Raw genomic sequence first — 18,774 nt, forward strand, 5'->3', positions numbered from 1 at the left:
CCTCATACATGATTGGACTTAGGACATATCTCTTTCACTTCGGTTCTATTTTACAGAAACCCCACCTCCAGCTTAACCACACTATCCACGCCACGTATACGGAGCTCCAACTTGTTTAAAGAAAGAAGAAGGTACGGGGAATAAATAGGGTTATCATTGGCGCTAGAAGGAGGGGTGGTCGAACCTCCGATTCAGTGGTGTTATTTTCAGTCGTGTTACTCAACCCCAGGTTCCGAAACTTTACACCCCAGTAAGGTCAACACTCGTACTCTCTCTTAGATCTACTTTGCTTACCGTTTGTACCTTAAAACCATACATAGCATTGTATTTTTGTTATTTTTCTTGTTTTACCTTAAAAAATGACCACAAGAAAGAGTAAAATAGTTATTTCCGGTCCGGTGCACCCTGCCGTTGTCCCACCCCGGGATGGCGACATCGATTAAATAGATGAGGGGATCCCCTTAACCCGGACCTCATCCCAACAACTCCAATCAGGAGACCAAAGGATGACCAGAGAGAAGGCAGCTCACAAATACACAGAAACCTCTATAACTCCCTGGGGAAACATGACCTCGGAGCGGATTCAAGCGGCCATGAACCTTTGGAAAGAGAAAAACCGACCTGAACCTGAAACCCCGCCCAGGGGATCAGGAAGAACACTTCGTAAAAGCCCGTGGTACGGTTCTGGACTGGATTGCGAAAGATATGAAAAGGCCAACTGATGACACCCGGGATGAAATTTAAAGAGCCTCACTCCGGGACCGAATTCGGAAAGAGGAGGGGGCAAAGGCCAAAGAAAACATTAAGAGAATCCAGGATGAAGAGGCTAAGCTAAAAAAGAAGACCCACAGATTTCACGTCTCCTCAGACTCCGAGCCCAAGAAAGAGTCCAAACAATAGCAGATGGCCCGGGCTCTTCGTGACCTCAAGAAGAAAGTCAAAGGGGATGTAGAATTTGAAGCGGCAACCACCCCCTTAACCAGAAAACTAGAGTCTACTCACAGAGAATCTGGTCTCATGCACTTCAATTTTGACTCCTTCGATAGACTGGCGGACCCCGAGGAGCATCTGAACTATTTTGAGCATATATCGAATATCTACGACTATAGTGACATCACGAGGTGCCGTTTCTTCGCATCCACGCTGAAAGGAGAGGCCTAGATATAGTTTAGAAGAATCTCGTCCCGGAGCATAGACTCATGGAAAGACTTCCGAGAGATATTTCTGAAAAGGTTTCAGGCAAACTATATGAACGAGCTACAGATGTACCATCTGGAAAACATCCAGCAAATAAGCAAAGAATCGTTCTCAGACAATCAAAAAATTTCAAGAAGCAGTCAACCAACTCTCCAATATGTAAGAGAAAGAATCCATGAACATCTTCTGGAAGAACCTCCACCCGGTTTCTTGTGAGGGCTATGTCAAAGACCTGATCCACAGGGAGCCCCAGAGCCTTGCTTCAGCTTATGCACTGGCGTCGAAGTTCATAAAGGAGAATGACTTCCTAAAATTGATGAAAATGAACAGAAGGATCCATGATGAGGACGAGTCCCCAGAGAGACGTTCGTCGTATAGAAAAGATAAAAGATTCAAAGTGGATAGATAAAACAACAGGCCCCCGGCTGACATCTTAAGAGAAGTCAAGGGTAAACCTTTCTACTATCCTCCAAAGCCCTTCCTCGCTCCTCCGGAGAACAGGGAAAGGGACAAGCACTGTGGATATCATGAATACCACGGACACACAACCGAGAATTACTTTTCCTTCAAAATGTTTATCGGGGATCAGATCAAAAAAGGAAATATGAACTAGTACCTGCAGAGAAAGCCAGCAGACAAGGATAAAGCCCTGGGAAGCGGAAAGCACGTGGTGAATATCGTACTTGGAAGTACTTTTACACCACCTCAGGGTCCAGACATTGCCAGTGATGTTACGATAATCCAGCCCTATTGAGATTAACCAATTTTTTTCTCATATGCTCACTACGAGGGGCTGGACACAGGGAACAATCAAGCACTAGTGATGAGCCTGGATGTGGCAGATAACGAGGTGAAGAGGATTCTAGTTAAAAATGGTTCATCTGTAAATGTTATCTTCGAACACACCCTTAACATGATGAAGCTGGGTCACCTGCGCATGGACCCCTGCCTTGAAGATCCTCTCTATGGCTTTGGAAATTTAATGATCCCTATATGGGGAATAGTTTATCTTCCTGTCACATTCGGGATGGGCCCCCAACATGTATCCCATATCATGAAATTTTATGTCATAAGTGTGACTTCGTCGTATAATATGATTCTAGGGAGGCCAACCATCACCAAGCTCTGGGCCATCCCCTCCACCATTCACCTCAAACTCAAGTTTTCTACCCCGGGTGAAATTGGAGAAATCAAAGGAGATAGGGATATGGCGAGCAGATGCTACGGGCAAGCACTGGTCATGGCCGAGAGAGAGCCTGAGAACAGAAAGAAGGCTATGACCCTACCCAAGGGACAAAGCCGCAAGAAGCACCGTGAGCACCTTAGCAAGAGGCAAAAGTTGGATGTAAATGTAAGATTCAGACTACAACATAACCAATGCAGATGCCCAGATTCAAAAATTTGTGGAAGTCAAAGAGAAAACTAAGGTTGAACCCACTGCCCAGATAATTGAAATTGAGTTGGATCCTGGGAACCCTTCTCAGAAATTGAAGATTGGAAAGGGACTTGAAACCACCTTCCAGAAAGAGCTAATTGATCTATTGAAAGAGTATGTTGATGAGTTTGCATGGAGCCCAAAGGACATGCCCGGAATTGATGAATCTGTGGCAATGCACAGTTTGGATGTAGACCCCAAACAGAATCCCATCAAGCATAAAAGAAGAAATTTCGCTCTGGAACGACATCAAGCAATTGCCGAAGAAATAGAAAAATTCCTGAAAGCATACGTCATTTGCGAAATAAAGTACTCGGATTGGCTAGCTAAGTGGTGTTGGTCAAGAAACTGAGCGGCATATGGAGGATGTGTGTTGATTATACAAGTCTAAACTCTGTCTTCCCTAAAGACTCCTACCATCTTCCCAATATTGATCAACTTATCGATGCAACTTCGGGACATATGATGTTGAGCTTCATGGATGCTTTTTTGGCTACAATCAGGTCAAGATGGACCCCAAAGATATTGTAGAAACGGTTTTCATCACCCATCGGGCTGTATATGCTTTTCTTATGATGCCATTCTGGCTCATCAATATCGGGGCAACCTACCAAAAGTTGATGAAACTATCTTCAAAGATCAATTGGGAAGGAATATTGAGTCTTATGTCGACGATATAATCTCAAAGTCCAAGACCGTCCCAGACCATATCAAATACCTCAAAGAATGCTTCGAGAACTTGAGAAAGTACAAAATGAAGCTGAACCCGAAGAAATGTGCATTCGGAGTCCCCTCCAAAAAGTTTCATGGGTTCTTGATCAATGAAAGAGGAATTGAAGCGAACCCGGAGAAGATTAATGCAAAATGGAGATGAAAGTTCCCAGAATACAGAAGGACATTCAAAAGCTGGTTGGATGCCTTGCAACCCTACGAAGGTTCATCCCAAAACTCGCAGAAAGATGCTTACCCTTCTTTGAACTACTGAAAGGAGTCCGAAACAAAAAGTCGATAGACTGGACTCCGGATTGCAACACAACCTTTGAAGAAGTCAAAAAAAACCTCATGAACCCTCAATATTGTTCAAAGCTGAGCCTGGGGAACCTCTCTCACTCTACATAGCTGCAGGCCCAAAGGCTATCTCTGTTGCCCTCATTCGGGAAGAAAATAGTTTCCAAATTCCGGTATACTATGTCATCCAAGTCCTCAAGAATGCAGAAACTCGGTACCCAAACTTGGAAAAATTTGCCTTAGCACTTGTCCACGCAAGTAGGAAATTCAGGCAATACTTCCACGTCTGAGAAATCAGAGTGATCACGAATCAACCACTCAGGAAAATCATCCATAAACCAGTCGCATCTGGGAGACTTGTCAATTGGGCAATTCAACTAAGTCAGTTCAACATCAAATTCATACCCCGGACAGCAATCAAAGCTCAAGCCCTAGAAGAATTTGTAAGGGAGTGCACTTTCCCCTAGCCATATACAATAACAAAGAATCCAACCACACCCGAGGATAAACTCCCCAAAAAGGAGGCATGGAAGCTATATATAGACGGTTTCTCGAAGACCGAGAGATCCGGAGCCGGCCTAATCCTGATCAGCCCCAAAGGGTTCACGATTCAACAATCAATCACCTTCAAATTCAACGCAACTAATAATCAAGCCGAATACGAAGCGTTAATCTCCAAACTTAAGCTGCAAAAGTCTCTCAGGGTAACAATCTGGATCATCCACAGTGACTCACAAATTTTGGTAAAGCAAACAAGCAGAGAATACGTCGCTAAAGATGAGAAGTTGGCACGGTATCAAACCCTGGTGAGAAGCATCCTGGGAACCATCCCGGATACCACCATTCTGCAAATTAACAGAGAAGAAAATGGGAAGGCCGATGAGCTCTCCAAGCTTGTACAAAATTCCCCAAAACTAAGCACCTCGGTCTACTTTGAGGAACTCTAGACGTCGAGCATCGAGAGAGCAGAAGTCTTATGTATCAGCAACCCGGACAATTAGATGACCTCCTTCATAGCATATTTGAAGGATGAAATTCTTCCAGAAGACAGGAATAAGGCCAAGCCGCCCGTTTCTTCCTTGAAAATGGTCAACTATACAGAAGAACCTTTTCAGCACCAACTCTGAAATACGTAGATCCGGAGGAAGCAGACTATTGCCTACGGGAAGTACATAAGGGAATTTGTGGGGATCACTTGGTAGCAAAAGCCTTGGCATACAAGGTCATCAGGCAAGGATACTATTGGCCTACAATCCACGTTGATGCAGTGGCCTATGTCAAAAAATGCACTCAATGCCAAAAGTTCAGCAACGTGCCCAAGTAGAGCCAGAGCCTACCTGCATCAGTTCTCTCTCCAATTCATTTTGTTGTCTTGGGCATAGACATCATGGGCCCCTTCCCCGGGAAAGAGGAGATCTATGCTACATCCTGGTAGCCATAGACTACGTGACCAAATGGGAAAAAGCTAAGGCTATGCGAACAATCAACCAGCAGGACTGTATAAAGTTCATGAATATTATTATTATGAGGTTCGGGATCCCTATTGTGTTGGTCTCGCACAACGGTCCTCAGTTCGTGGGTTCGGAATTCGAAGCTTACCTCAAAGAACTCGGTATCAAGCACAAAAGGTATTTTATAGCCCACCCGTAGGAAAATGGGCAACTCAAAGTAACAAACAGGATAATCATCCGAGGGTTGGACTTGAAGAATCAAAAAAGACTTGGCCAGAAGAACTCCCAAAGGTGTTGTGGTCATATAGAACCACCCCCTGAACAAGCACCGGGGAATCCCCCTTCAAGCTCGCATATGGTTCGGAGGCAAGGCTCCTAGTTGAAACCCGATCCCCCTCTCACCGGGTTCTCAACTTTGAGGAAATATCCAATATTAAGGGCCTAAGAACCAATCTGGAGCTGGTAGACGAAGTAAGAAATCGTGTTGTTATAAAAATGGAAATCTATAAAGAAAGAACAAGACTCTATTTCGGAAAGAAAACCAGAATAAGAGAGCATTAGGTTGGCGATTTGGTTCTCCGGGATACGAAGGCTTCAGATCTAACAAATCAAGGAAAGTTACAGCCCAACTGGGAAGTGCCATATAAAATCAAAGAGGTGCGACATCCGGGAACCTACAAACTGAGCTATCTCAATGATACTGAGGTCCCGAACACTTGGAACAGAGCTCGCCTCGGAATATTCTACCAGTAGAAAGGTGTGCAAGGCTGTACGATTTTTGTTGAACAAATAAAAAATCAAAATCTGTATTTATCCCTCATGGAATGTAATCAATACATAATTTCTTTTTTTGTAATAAAAATACTATGCTTTGAGCATTTATAGTTTAGAATAGTGTTATTCTTGTGATTGCATTACATTATTATTTGCACACCCAAATGCATGATTAATTTCAAATTTAAATTTGATACCCCTACTCGGGATCAAATAAGCACAGTCAATGCGTACTTAGAAAACTTTCTAAAATTAAATTAACCCCTACCCAGGGTCGATTTAAGCACAATCCATGTGCACTTTAAAAATTTTCTCAATCTTAAATCGTACCCCCACTCAGGGTTGATATTAAGCACAACCCAGGCGCACTTAAAAAAAATCTTAGTTTTTAAAATTCTTTAACCCCTGCCCATGGACCAATAAACACAGTCCATGTGTACTTAGAAAATTTTATTAATTTCCTAAAATTTTGGCCCCACCCCGGGGACAATAACACACACCAAGTGTCAGAAAAATTTACTCGATTTTTTAAAATTTAACCCTATCCCAGGGACAATGACACACACCATGTGTTAGAAAAATTTACTCCATTTTTTAAATTTTAACCCCATCCCGGGGACAACAACACACACCATATGTTAAAAAAAATCTCAATTTTTTAAAGTTTAACCCCATCCCGGGGACAATAACACACACCATGTGTTAGAAAATTTTACGTGATTTTTCTTAATTTTAACCCCATCTCGGGGACAAGTACGCAAGCCATGCATACTTTTCAGCTTTTAACCACACCCGGGGGAGATTGCACAAGTTATGTGTATTTAGAAAAAAATTAAAACTAATGCGAAAAAGGAAAATATATTTACATTCCCATCCGGGGTAAACCAACCCCCGAACCAAATCATACGTCAAATATTTAAAATCACAATTGAAGCCAAAAGACTTAGTTCATAAAAAAAATTGAAAGCAAATTACAAGGCACTAAGACCGAATACTTAAGTTAGATTCTCGGGTGGAGGAGGAGGAGTCTTCTCATGACCATCTTCGGTAAGCGGAGGAAGCCGGGTCCCGGAAGTCCCTGCTTCTGCGGCTTAGGCATTCTCGCGAAGGAGCTCCTCAGCAAGGAACAACTCTATGAACCCATCCATGTTACCACCAGGGTTCTCAGCAAGATATGTAGATGCGATGTCCCAACACAAGTTGACCTTCTCAAAGATCTTGTTGTTGAGTTCCTCATAATAAGTAGGAGTACCCCGGAACGCGGACAGAACCTCTTCTTCCCGGGGCCTTGCAACAAGCTCCTTCTTCAGCATATCCACCGCCGCCTGGAGAGTCCCAACAACCTTAACCGCATCCTCCTGTGCCTTTACCTCCTCCGCCAAAGCTTTTTTATGCTCCCGAGACTCTTTCTCCTTCGCCTACCGGTAGTTAGCAGAATCGGTCTTCAGCTGAGCCAAATCTTTTACAGCGGTTTTGGCATTCGCCACCCTTCTCCAGTAGTTATGGATGATGGTGTAACACCCGCAAATACGGGCGTTATCCTAAAACATGGAACAAAAGATAGGTAGTAACACAAGAAAATGTACACAACAAAATATAAATACAAGTGTACAAAAATCTGAGACATCCCAGACAAGATGGTCAAGAAAGGTATCAATATCTTCCTTGGCATAAACTTCGGAGTCCATAGGGGTGGCGAAGTTGTCAAACATATCGTTTCTCCTGTCATCAAGAGTCATCCAGGCCAGAAGATTCTTCAGGGCCTCAGCATCCACCAACTTCTAACTCTCTTCCTCCGTATAAGTCAGGGCATCCATTGTCTGATGTTGCGGAGTCCCACAACCTCCTTCACCATCATCAACGGCCTTCCTCATACGAAGATTCAACTCCCCAACTTCTTCCTCCTCCACATCTGTTTCCTCACTCCCAGGGTCAGCAACAACAACAACCGGCAGCTTCCTCTCCAGGGCAGTTTGCGCACACCAGTTCTGGAAGAACCCGTGTCCCGGAGATTGGAACCGCTACCTCCATCACCCCTCTTTTTCTTCCCAGAATCAATCTGGACACCCTCACCAATCTTCTTAAACTTGCCAGCCAAATCCTGAAACTGCTTCGACATCTCGTGATGAAACAGATTAAGCAACGGGAGACCTGCACAAAAGCATAACAAATCATATGATATTTGGCTCATGAGAAACGCAAATAAAGACAACGGAACGGTACAAACAAAAAGCTGCACATAATATAAACACTTACACCTGATATTAAACAATATTTCGTTACAAAAAAAAGTTATCCCAGGTCCACTCCGCTCCGAGGACCACGTAGAAGTCATACATCTTCACCGAAGTAGCTCCCCTGAGCCACTGGGTTAGGAACCTGGCATTTTTAAGAGCATTTTTATATACATGCATAAATTCCAGGTCCCCACCCTGGACGAAGATGAACTCCTGATTCCAACCACGGAGAGATTTCAACATAAAGACCGGGGACTTCTTAGCATCGGCAGAAAACCCGCACTCATTTATTTTAAAGGTAAATTCGTAGAGAGGGGTATTGGTGGACTTCTTAATCTTAAAGAGATGGTGGAAAAGTTTAAAGGTTGGAAAATAACCCTTCACATGACAGCAACCAAGAAACCAAGAGACCCACTTAACAGAATTCGGGGCCAGCTGGGTGGTCCCGTATATATCACGGCAGAAGGATTTGGTAAACTGGTGGAGATTAGGCCTCATACTACGCAAGTATCCCCAGACCTATGATACACTCTCTCATGAGGCCCGAGTCACCTCCACTTAAAACCATCCCCGAAGTGAAAAATGGCTTTGACCAAGTCATCTATTTGGTTAGGTGTATAAATGTTGATTTCTAGGTGATGAGGTGCAGGAGCATATCCAGTCCCCGGGGCATTATAAAAGAGGTCATCGATTCATGCCCGGTCATAAGGTTCCTTACCCATAGGCCTATAAGTGTCGGAGATATCTCTAAAATAATAGTCATGCGGAGGACTATTCTCCCGGGTTTTCAAAAAGTAATGAACTCTGCCTACCCAAGACCCATCCTTCCGGGCCAACGTCTGCCCGGGGTGCAAAAGAAAGGTAGACAACTCACTAACTACGGGTCGGGAAGAACGGAGAGGCATGTTATCAGGATCCGAAGAAGAGTCGCTAGAGGATATTTCGGGAAAACCTAGGAAATCAGGGTGTGCGGATATACGGTCAAGGTTAGCCAACTATTTAAACCTTCTAACCATACAACTACCCGGAGTCTATGCCATTTCAGATACAAAAATGAAAAAGCAACAATAAAACTAAGAAACAAAAAACTTTGAAATCTAAATAACCAAAATATATACAACAACCTATATATACACATATATGCTTACACAAAAACATGAAGAACGGTGATGAACAACAAATATAAACCCAGATCTCCCAAAGCAAAAACCAGTTCTCCACCAAACCCAAACTCGAAAAAACCAAAATCACAAACACAAAAACTGCAAATAGCAACTCAGTTTTGCAAACAAAATCAAACACACAAGACCAAAGCCTTACAGAATCAACAGTACTATATAGAACAAAGGCGCATGCATTCGAAAAAACCCAAATTTACTTCATTCGTCAAATCAAAGATGAATACGATATAGCAAAACAAAATCAAGAGTTCAAAAACTTACAAGAAAGCAGGAGAAAACGCAAGGCTTCAACGAAGAACGACGAACAAAGCTCCAATAATCGCCAAGAAGAAACTCAGAGGTGCTTTTTCGTGTTTGTGTTTACATAAAGAATAAAATGAATACAGAGAGGGGGGTATTTATAGGTGAAAAAGGGGTAAAGACCCACTCAAACGACTACAAATCGTGTCCACAAATGTGGGAAGTGTGGAACGATCCGGGCCCTCCGAAATAATAACCGCAGCAGTTAATATGCGGTCGGTAATAATTACACAACTGTAATCATTAACCGGCACAACTTTTTAGGAGAAAGTGGGGGGAAAACTGTAACGTTTATATATGTATATATATACATGCATATACACGTAAACTGAACCACTTCTGACACCTTGGGAAATACGACAAAAAACTGTACATCCCGGTCATTTCACAAGGCTTATCCTGTCGAAAAGAGGGGGCTACCCAAATATAGCCCCGGGGTCTTGTAACCAACACCCCGGGGCTAGGGGCCACAAAACAAAGAAAAATTCAGGAATTCTTTCTAAGTTACAAATTCAATCCGGGAATTTTTTCTACGTTACAAAATTCAAGGGGGCCTACCCAAACATAGCCCCGGGGTCTTGTAACCAACACCCCGGGTTTAGGGGCCACAAATTAAAGAAAAATCCAGGAATTTTTCCTAAGTTACAAATTTCAAGGGGGCCTAGCCAAACATAGCCCCGGGGTCTTGTAACCAATAACACCCCGGGGTTAGGGGCCACAAATCAAAGAAAAATCCAGGAGTTTTTCCTGTTAAAAAATTCAAGGGGGCCTACCCAAACATAGCCCCACGATCTTATAACCAACAACACCCCGATGTTAGGGGCCACAAATCAAAGGAAAATCCAGGATTTTTTCCTAATTTACAAAACTCAAGGGGTCTTACCCCAACGCAACCTCGGGAACTTATAACCAACAACACCTCGGGGTTAGGGGCCAAAAATCAAAGAAAAATCCAGGAATTTTCCTGAGTTACAAAAAGCAAGGGGAATACACAGAAAATAACTCAGGCCTACAATACTACTCCCTCATCCGGGAAACTCGCATAAGGAAGTGGGAGGCAAATGATAAGCCATAATATTATTAGACCCAATGAACATTATAAAAATCCAAGGAAAGAGCACCTCAGGCCCAAACTAGTGTGGTCTCAGACACGTGGCAGCCAATTAAGTTGTCAATGGTCCCATATTACCCGAAATGGAATGTCGGCATCTCAGCCATCCATGTGTCTAAACCTCAAGACATCCCAGTAGCAAGGGGACAGCTGGACCACGTTAATAATATGGACCATTCAATCATCCACCAACCAAGATTCACCAATGGCTCAGTTGGTTAAAGAGGGGATAACTATCCTCTTGGTCATAGGTTCGAATCTCACTGGAGGAGAATTTATGATTATACCTCCTGAGTTAGAGTCAGTCGCTTAAATGCGGTTTACCTTGATTCACGTGATTTACAGGCTATTGCGTGAGTCCGTAGGGTTTACCCAGTGCGCACCCGAAGGGTAGCGGCTGGGGTTACTTACGATTAAAAAAAAGAAGTACAAACCCCCCAAAACCCTAAAATTGGCCCTAAAATTGGGAGCCTGTAAAAGGCCCCAAAAAAGGGTTTTGGGGGTTACAACTTATTACTTGCCCTTTACACATATACACACACCACTGCAATATATTTGAATAGCTTCTTCTTCTTCTTCTTCTTCTTCTTCAAGAAATTCCATTCTTATTCTTACACCGGAGTTGCTGTGGGGACGCCCCCCTCGGTTTTATTTTGCAGAAACCCCACCTCGCAGCTTAACCACACTGTCCACACGACGTATACGGAGCTCCAACTTGTGTAAAGAAAGAAAAAGATTCGGGGAATAAACAGGGTTATCACTAATAATAATCATCATACTAACTTTTGTTAAAACAATATTACTAAAATCAGTTGACTCAATTAAAACTTTGTAGCTAGTCAATAGTGAAGTTTGAGTATAGATCAGAACTATCTTTTGAAGCAGCTCAGTAAATTATGACTTAAAAGAAAGGAAACTATGAATATTACCCTCTTTGTGTTGGCTTTTTTGAATGATATTATTTCACATTTTTTACTTATATAGGTAGTACCATTGTATATATGGATTGGTTCATTAAATACCACTCTCAAACAAATGTTAATCGCACATTATAAAATTATGAATTATATCATTATATAACTGACATTTATAATTCGGTACCATTAAATATTTTTAACTTTCATGTGGTACCATTAAATATTTTTCACTTTTGTGCGATATCATTTCCCATACTAAAATTATATAATCTTACGTAATTTTCACAACTTATCTATATATTTTCCCTACTAATTAATTAATCCTCTTAATATCATTATTTCATATAAGCGTCTTAAGTTATCAATTAGTTTTCTACCCAATTTTATAATACACTCTAATTAAGAGTTCAATACGTATATTTCTTTTTATTTCACCTAATATTTTAAAATATTTGAAAAATGATTATTCAAATTTAAAACTATATACAATAAAATATATAAATAATAAATACTAATAGAATTTGAAATATCCCTATTTCTTGTTTTTTATTTAAATTATCATATTTCATTTACTCGAATTATAGTTGGTACAAAACATGAAAATATTAGAAAAATATAAATAAATATTCATAATTTTCTTGAATTAGTTTAAATTAGGTAAATTGATGTTATTTCTCTAATCATCATAAGGTTTTTTTTGCTTATTATTTTTTATTTATTTAAATATTTAATAGGAGAAAATTATATATATTTTTTAAAAAAAACAAGAGAAAATGTATTACCAATGTACCATTGTACAATTGATTTTTTAAGTGGTATCCTTAAATATAAGGTTTGGCTAACAGATGACTAACCAATTGGTATTACATGAACGAAACAATAGTATAATGATATCATTAGAAGGTCAAAAATATCAAATGGTACCATTGAGAAAAGGCAATATCAATAGGGTACTAATGATAATTTTCCTAAAAGAAATTTGAACTCATTATTAACAATAAGAAAGGAAATGTGAAGAAATGGTTTTTTTTTTAAAAAAAAAGAGGAAACAATTAAAAAAGAAACAAAATAACAGGAGAATGACATTTTTTTTGTAACTGCTCTCTGTTTAGATTAAAAAAATTCAAATAAGCAACCGAATAAAGAAAGCTGCGGACCGCATAACAAAATGTGACGGCCAATAAACCAATAAAGTACACCCCCACCCATCCCTTCCCCCAACTTTTTGTTTTATTGTTGTCATACATTAAAAAATATCACAAAGCGTTGTTCATAATTTTTTTTATTTAATCAATAATTTTTTATTAATATTTTAAAATGTGCCTGCTCAATTATATTTATAAAATTTGATTAAGTTTTCTTAATATTTATTTATCAGAAAAATATATAATAATTTATTCAAATTAAAATACTATATCATTTTATAATATATATATATTATTTAATTAATTAATAATATAATTATAATAATATATTAAATAATTTTTAATTTTTAAAATCTATTCAAATTTTACTCATATTAATTTTTTCGATCAATTTCTAAATTTTGATTAATCATAATTAATAACTTAACTGATTAAGTACGATTGCCGATACATAACTCCAAAGTTTACTTATACTCATAATCAATATTATTAAATTTTTCATTTTAATAATTAGGTTTATGAGATAAACTAAGCTAGTAATTCACAAATTCATATATTCTCTTTTCTACATAATATGATACATTTTTGTAGGGTTAAATTGATGTCCAATTCTCTTTTTTTTAGTAGCCGCCGGAAATTAAAAACGATAATTAATAAAAATGAAAAATAATAAATAAAAGAAATAAATATTATAATATAGGTGAGAGAGAGGAAGTGGATTTGGGAGGAGAGAGAGTGAGAAAGAAGAAAGGGCGTGGACCATTCACCCATTGGCTCCCTTCTCTCCCCCTCTCCTGACGGTGTGTTTTGGACGCTTCTTACACACACATATACTTACACCTATACATACACCCTCAAATCTACGAGCTTGGATCGCTGCGTATGGTAGCTTACGAAATGGAAGATGAATACATAAGGAAGCATCACAAACATGAGATTCGAGACAATCAGTGCACTTCTTCTCTCGTTAAACACGTCAAAGCCCCTGTTCATTTGGTCTCTCTCTCTCTCCCGCTCTCTCTCTCTCTCTCTCTCTATCTCTCTCTCACGCTCTCTCTCTCTCTCTCCCCCTCTCTCCCTCTCTCTCTCTCTCTCTGCTTATTGTATATATCGAATATAACTGTTATACGTTGTATTTTGATTGATTTTAGGGATATTAATTGCGTTAATTAGTAATTGAAGCTGTGATTAAGAAGTTAGAGAGAGAATTAGGTGTTTTGGTGTTGTTATACTTGTTATTTTGCGGTGTTGAATGTTATATTGAGCTTGTCAAAATAGAACATTTTCGAGTAGTGATTGAAGCGGAATGGAATGTTAGTCTTGCGGTAATTAGGTTTTGTTGCGCAACTTTGTGAAAATTAAGGAGTTCAATTGGATGACTGAATAGGAGTGTTGACAAAATTAGTTATGTTATTCGGATTGTTCATTAAAAGTGATCCAACGAGCTACAATTTGTATTCCGATCTCCATTTCACATGTGTACTCTCATGAACTTTTGACTATATATGCTGTTGTGTTGAAAGAAAACATTGCCGTATCATGAAAAATTCTTTTGGATTGATTTTTGGTTAAAGTGTTCAGAAATTTGTGGAAGAAGTAGGCTGTACCGCTGTAGGAGCTAGTAAACTGAAGTTGAGCTCGATATGCTCCCAAAATTGGAAATAGTTGTGATGTTTATCGAAGGAAGAACATTATTTATTGAGTGGCTACTGTTTTAAAATTTAAGTTGGACATGTGCGTTGCATTGTTTTTTAAATGTAGGTTAGACCTTGATGCTCAATGTTGCTAGAGATGAATGATTTTTTTTTCTTTTTGTAATTATAGATTCATTTGTTCACAATTGATACTTTCATGTATTGTACGTTAGTAGGAGAGGAAACAGCTGGAGTTGTTTTGTTTCAGTTCATCAATGACGTGTTTGATGTTTAAGATATATTGGTTTCTTTCAGGTTTGGTCTTTGGTGAGAAGTTTTGATCAACCTCAGAAGTACAAACCCTTTGTGAGTGAGTGTGTTGCACAGGGTAACTTTGAGATTGGGAGTGTTAGGGAAGTCAATGTGAGATCTGGACTTCCGGCAACAACTAGCACTGAGAGGTTGGAACTTTTGAATGATGAAGAACATATCTTTGGCATGAAGATTGTTGGTGGTGATCACAGGCTCAAGGTTTGATTTTTTATTTTTTTTTTAATTTCTTTAATAAATTCCTCCTTTCTTAATCACCTTTAACAGATTTTTGACAGGATGTTAGATAATATTACTTTTGCTTCAAATAGTGTTGTTATATTTACATTTTCCTTGGTACTATTTACAATTGATTCTATGTCGTGCTTACACCCTTGGAGTTTCACCTATTAATTTAAATGATATCTTCACTATGCATTTTACTTGAACAACGTCCAGAGTTCAGATATAGTGATTGGAAACTTTGAGTTTTCTGATATTATTATTTTTTTATATACTTATCAAGTTACTTTTGATATTGGCAAGTACCAAATATGAATTTTACGTTAATAATAATTTGGAAGTAGTTTAGTTATATTAGAAAAGGGTGCCAAATTGGTATTGTCTATGAAGAGAGTTACTCAAAAACTGATGTTGAATATTCTTTTGTTCATTATAAGTTGTTAGTGTTTAGAATTCTCCTACCTTCAAGGTTAAATTTTGGCTATATGGGATAGTATATGACATTGAATAATTGCATCAGGGTTCTATTCGTTGTCACCGCTTATAAGTTTATTCAGGTACAATGTACAAATGTCAGCACTTCGAGGTATAAATACAATAATACACCAAATGTGAGTACATCACACGTTCTCACATTTCTCTCACCCCCTTCTTTGCACTTGCAACCTCGCCCACCCATTCCTGACTGAAAAGGAAGTTAAGAAGATATTTGCAAGCATAAGCGGCCTAAATGATCAGCAAGAATGCTATCTGGCCATAATATACCAAGTTTTACAGAAGTATAATTGTTAAAGGGTTTTAAATCTTCTAATAGACTTTATACAGCAATTTTCAAATTAACTTGAAATTTGACAAAGGGAGTTTAGAGTTACAGTAGAACTAATATATGATTTTCAAGGCCTGGTATGTTTTATTAATAAGAGATACCCCTTCAACAATAAATTTTTTTCAGTTGAGTGATCCAAGAATTAAAATTATAGTTTTTTAATTCACCACAGGTACGTATTAGTAGTGATTCGACCTAAAGATTGGTCTTCATTGACCTGAAATAGCCATCAAAGCCAATTAAATAGGAACTGTGTTTATTTTATGCCTACTCTCTCAGAAATATTGCTTAACACAATTGACCTATATACAATCCAGGAAATATAAGGAATTACCAAACAAGGATTACAGCTTAAGATTCTGAAATTGTTTTGAAAGTCAGGCTATCTCAAGAAACGACAAAAAAGGAAAAACAGAAACAGATCTGAGCATGACAACTGCAATTAGAGATAGGGTAGTTCTTGTCTTGCTAGCAACCTTACAAAGTTCTGTTCCATACTTGATTGTCACATTAATTTATCCTTTAAAATTATAAGTATGTATCGACCATAGTTTTAATGAATAAACTAAAATAAACCACATAATAAAATTATTAATCTATTTCGTCCTTTCAACGTTATATCATTTCTTTTAGAAGATTATGCAGTACTGCAGTTGCAATTACAAGTTTAAGTAGCCCTTGACAAAGATTTAGCTAGGTAATAAGTGGAAATCAATACATCAACTCACAGGTTTTCTAGAAGCTAACTTCTATGACTGAGGGTAGTAATGAATTTGTTATATATTCTAGCAAACTAGTACACTACCTGTGTTACGAGCTGTTGATGTATGAAATGGGAAAGAAAGCTACCGGTTAAAACATAGATTCTAGAGCATTTTAACTGAAATCATGGTGTACTGCTTTATAATATGCATATGGAGTAATTTAAGTCACATGACATAGAATAAAAAAGTAATTCAAATAAGTTGCTAGATGGTTAGAGGTTTGTTCTAGTGAGTACATTGATAAAATCTAAGAAAACTAGTAAACCATAAACCATGTAACTGATTCCTTACTTACCTTATTGGTTTTAAATCATTTTCAATTCCTCCTATTCTCATATCCTTTGTTGAGTTTTATAGATGATAGATGACAATGATGATAGTTCACTGGGTCAGCATTCTAAATTGAAATTTCATATAAAATCTGCATTTTATATAGTCCGATATGCAAATTTTGAGGTTCTCTCATATGGGGGAAACTGTGAACTGATGATTTATTTGGGGATTATAATGATCGTACTCTCTTAGAAGAGTCACTAACTTTATTTTTTTTCAATTTAAAATTATGCTTTATATAACTGCAAGTATATGAGTCTTTTTGTCAACTGTGATTCAGGGTTGAGTCAGTTATCTTTGTATGTTGTATAAACTAGAATACTTTATAACTGAAGTCATGTTAAAGAGCAGATTATTGATAATTTAGTTCTTAGCGGAAAAATATTAAGTGCTCTACTGGAGATGCAATGGCGTATTCATATCTTATTTTGTTTAGGGTGTGTTTACTTTTTATAAATTTTTCGGAGAGTAATTAAGCTTGTGGAAGAATGCTGACCACGTCTATTTGGAGTTGACTACCTGATTTATCTTTGTGCAATAATGAGATGTGCAATGTATTAGTCAGTTTTTTAATGAGCAGAATAGGCCATAAGACCAGTTACTACAATGAGCTTTATATGCAAGGAGGTTCGAATGACACCCCATTATGATTAATGACATTCCAGATGTTAAGACCTAGAAATTTTTAATAATATGTTTTAAGGATATATCTATCCGTGATATGTTAAAGGATGTATAATTATTTCGGCCGACCATTTTCCATGTTATTGATTTGTTTTGCAAGTGCACAAATCATAATAGATCAGAGGCCATTTCAGTCATATTGCAAAAATATAACGCATGCATGTTCCTTGTGAAATTATAATGTGCTTGCTAGAACAAAGCAACTGTTTGCTGATGCATTTATGAAGAATTATGTTCCGAGGCCCCATGATCTGAAAGTACAAGAATCGTGATTAGAATGAAATTTGAATATATTTACAGTTGTGCAGGATCATGATTGGACAGTCCTGTGTTTAGGACCACCTGTTTTAGATTATATGAATGTATGCTATATTCTATTTATGGTTTTGGATATCTTTCTGTGTTTATTAAGTTTTATTAGTTTACAATTGCGTGTGTCCCTTGTTTTGCAGAATTACTCTTCAGTAATTACTGTTCATCCTGAGATCGTAGATGGTAGACCAGGGACTGTTGTGATTGAATCATTTGTGGTGGATGTGCCTGATGGAAACACCAAAGATGAAACATGCTACTTTGTTGAGGCTCTAATAAAGTGCAATTTAAAATCGCTGGCTGACGTCTCTGAGCGTTTGGCTGTGCAAGACCGAACTGAGCCCATTGACAGAATTTGAGGAAGTTTGTTTGAAGTTCTGATTGGATGTTCCAGTCGTCGTGGGTGAATGATGTTCTGTCTGAACTATGTAGAGAAGCTCATATTGCAGCTTTCTTAACTTGTGGAAGTAAAATGTGGTTCAATGCTTCAATTATCTGAATATGGTATAAAATTGTTGTGCCAGAACTGTTTACTGGCTCATAATTAGGTGTCATTCTGCTTCCCACTTTGTAAACAAATCTCTATGTTTGTTTTATTCACACTAGACACTGGACCGGACTTGTGTTGTAAATATCTCTGCTTGAGAAAATTGATGTTTATGTATTCGATTTTGTTTATTAGCTTGTCTTGTTCAAAACATTTCTCATATTGCAAGTAATTTGTCATTATTATGGTCATGGTGTTGATATCTTAGGATACAAACGAGGAATGTCGATTATTATATTATTTCATACAAATTTTGCATATAAAAAATTCTCTCTTTGATCTACCCTTTGCTTGGCTTGATGGTCATTTTTGGATGAGCAAAATGGGGTAGGCACTTATGCAGCCGGTAAGGCTTGATCAATGTCA

At 38.4% G+C, this 18,774-nt stretch overlaps 2 protein-coding genes across 2 annotated transcripts; both read left to right on the forward strand.

Moving 5' to 3' along the window:
* The first annotated feature begins 2,020 nt into the window (after positions 1-2,020).
* Positions 2,021-2,984, forward strand: LOC141679434 (uncharacterized). The gene is made up of 2 exons (XM_074485937.1): positions 2,021-2,510; positions 2,581-2,984. Exons 1-2 carry the CDS (start codon positions 2,021-2,023, stop codon positions 2,982-2,984), a joined length of 894 nt encoding a protein of 297 aa, XP_074342038.1.
* A 10,483-nt stretch (positions 2,985-13,467) lies between these two features.
* Positions 13,468-18,542, forward strand: LOC141677282 (abscisic acid receptor PYL3-like). Its single transcript, XM_074483138.1, has 3 exons — positions 13,468-13,752; positions 14,706-14,921; positions 18,002-18,542. The coding sequence occupies exons 1-3, from the start codon at positions 13,639-13,641 to the stop codon at positions 18,218-18,220; spliced, it is 549 nt and encodes a 182-aa protein (XP_074339239.1). The 5' UTR covers positions 13,468-13,638; the 3' UTR covers positions 18,221-18,542.
* Positions 18,543-18,774: the final 232 nt, after the last annotated feature.

Source organism: Apium graveolens, chromosome 8 (assembly GCF_009905375.1).
Source record: "Apium graveolens cultivar Ventura chromosome 8, ASM990537v1, whole genome shotgun sequence".
Lineage (NCBI taxonomy): Eukaryota > Viridiplantae > Streptophyta > Magnoliopsida > Apiales > Apiaceae > Apium > Apium graveolens.

Excerpts from the sequence above, each read along its gene's own strand:
- LOC141679434 (XM_074485937.1), top strand. The coding sequence starts at position 2,021 with ATGAGCCTGGATGTGGCAGATAACGAGGTGAAGAGGATTCTAGTTAAA. Across the intron at positions 2,511-2,580 it reads ACAAAGCCGCAAGAAGCACC|ATGCCCAGATTCAAAAATTT; the intron begins GTGAGCACCTTA and ends TAACCAATGCAG.
- LOC141677282 (XM_074483138.1), top strand. The coding sequence starts at position 13,639 with ATGGTAGCTTACGAAATGGAAGATGAATACATAAGGAAGCATCACAAA. Across the intron at positions 13,753-14,705 it reads TCAAAGCCCCTGTTCATTTG|GTTTGGTCTTTGGTGAGAAG; the intron begins GTCTCTCTCTCT and ends GGTTTCTTTCAG. Across the intron at positions 14,922-18,001 it reads GTGGTGATCACAGGCTCAAG|AATTACTCTTCAGTAATTAC; the intron begins GTTTGATTTTTT and ends CTTGTTTTGCAG.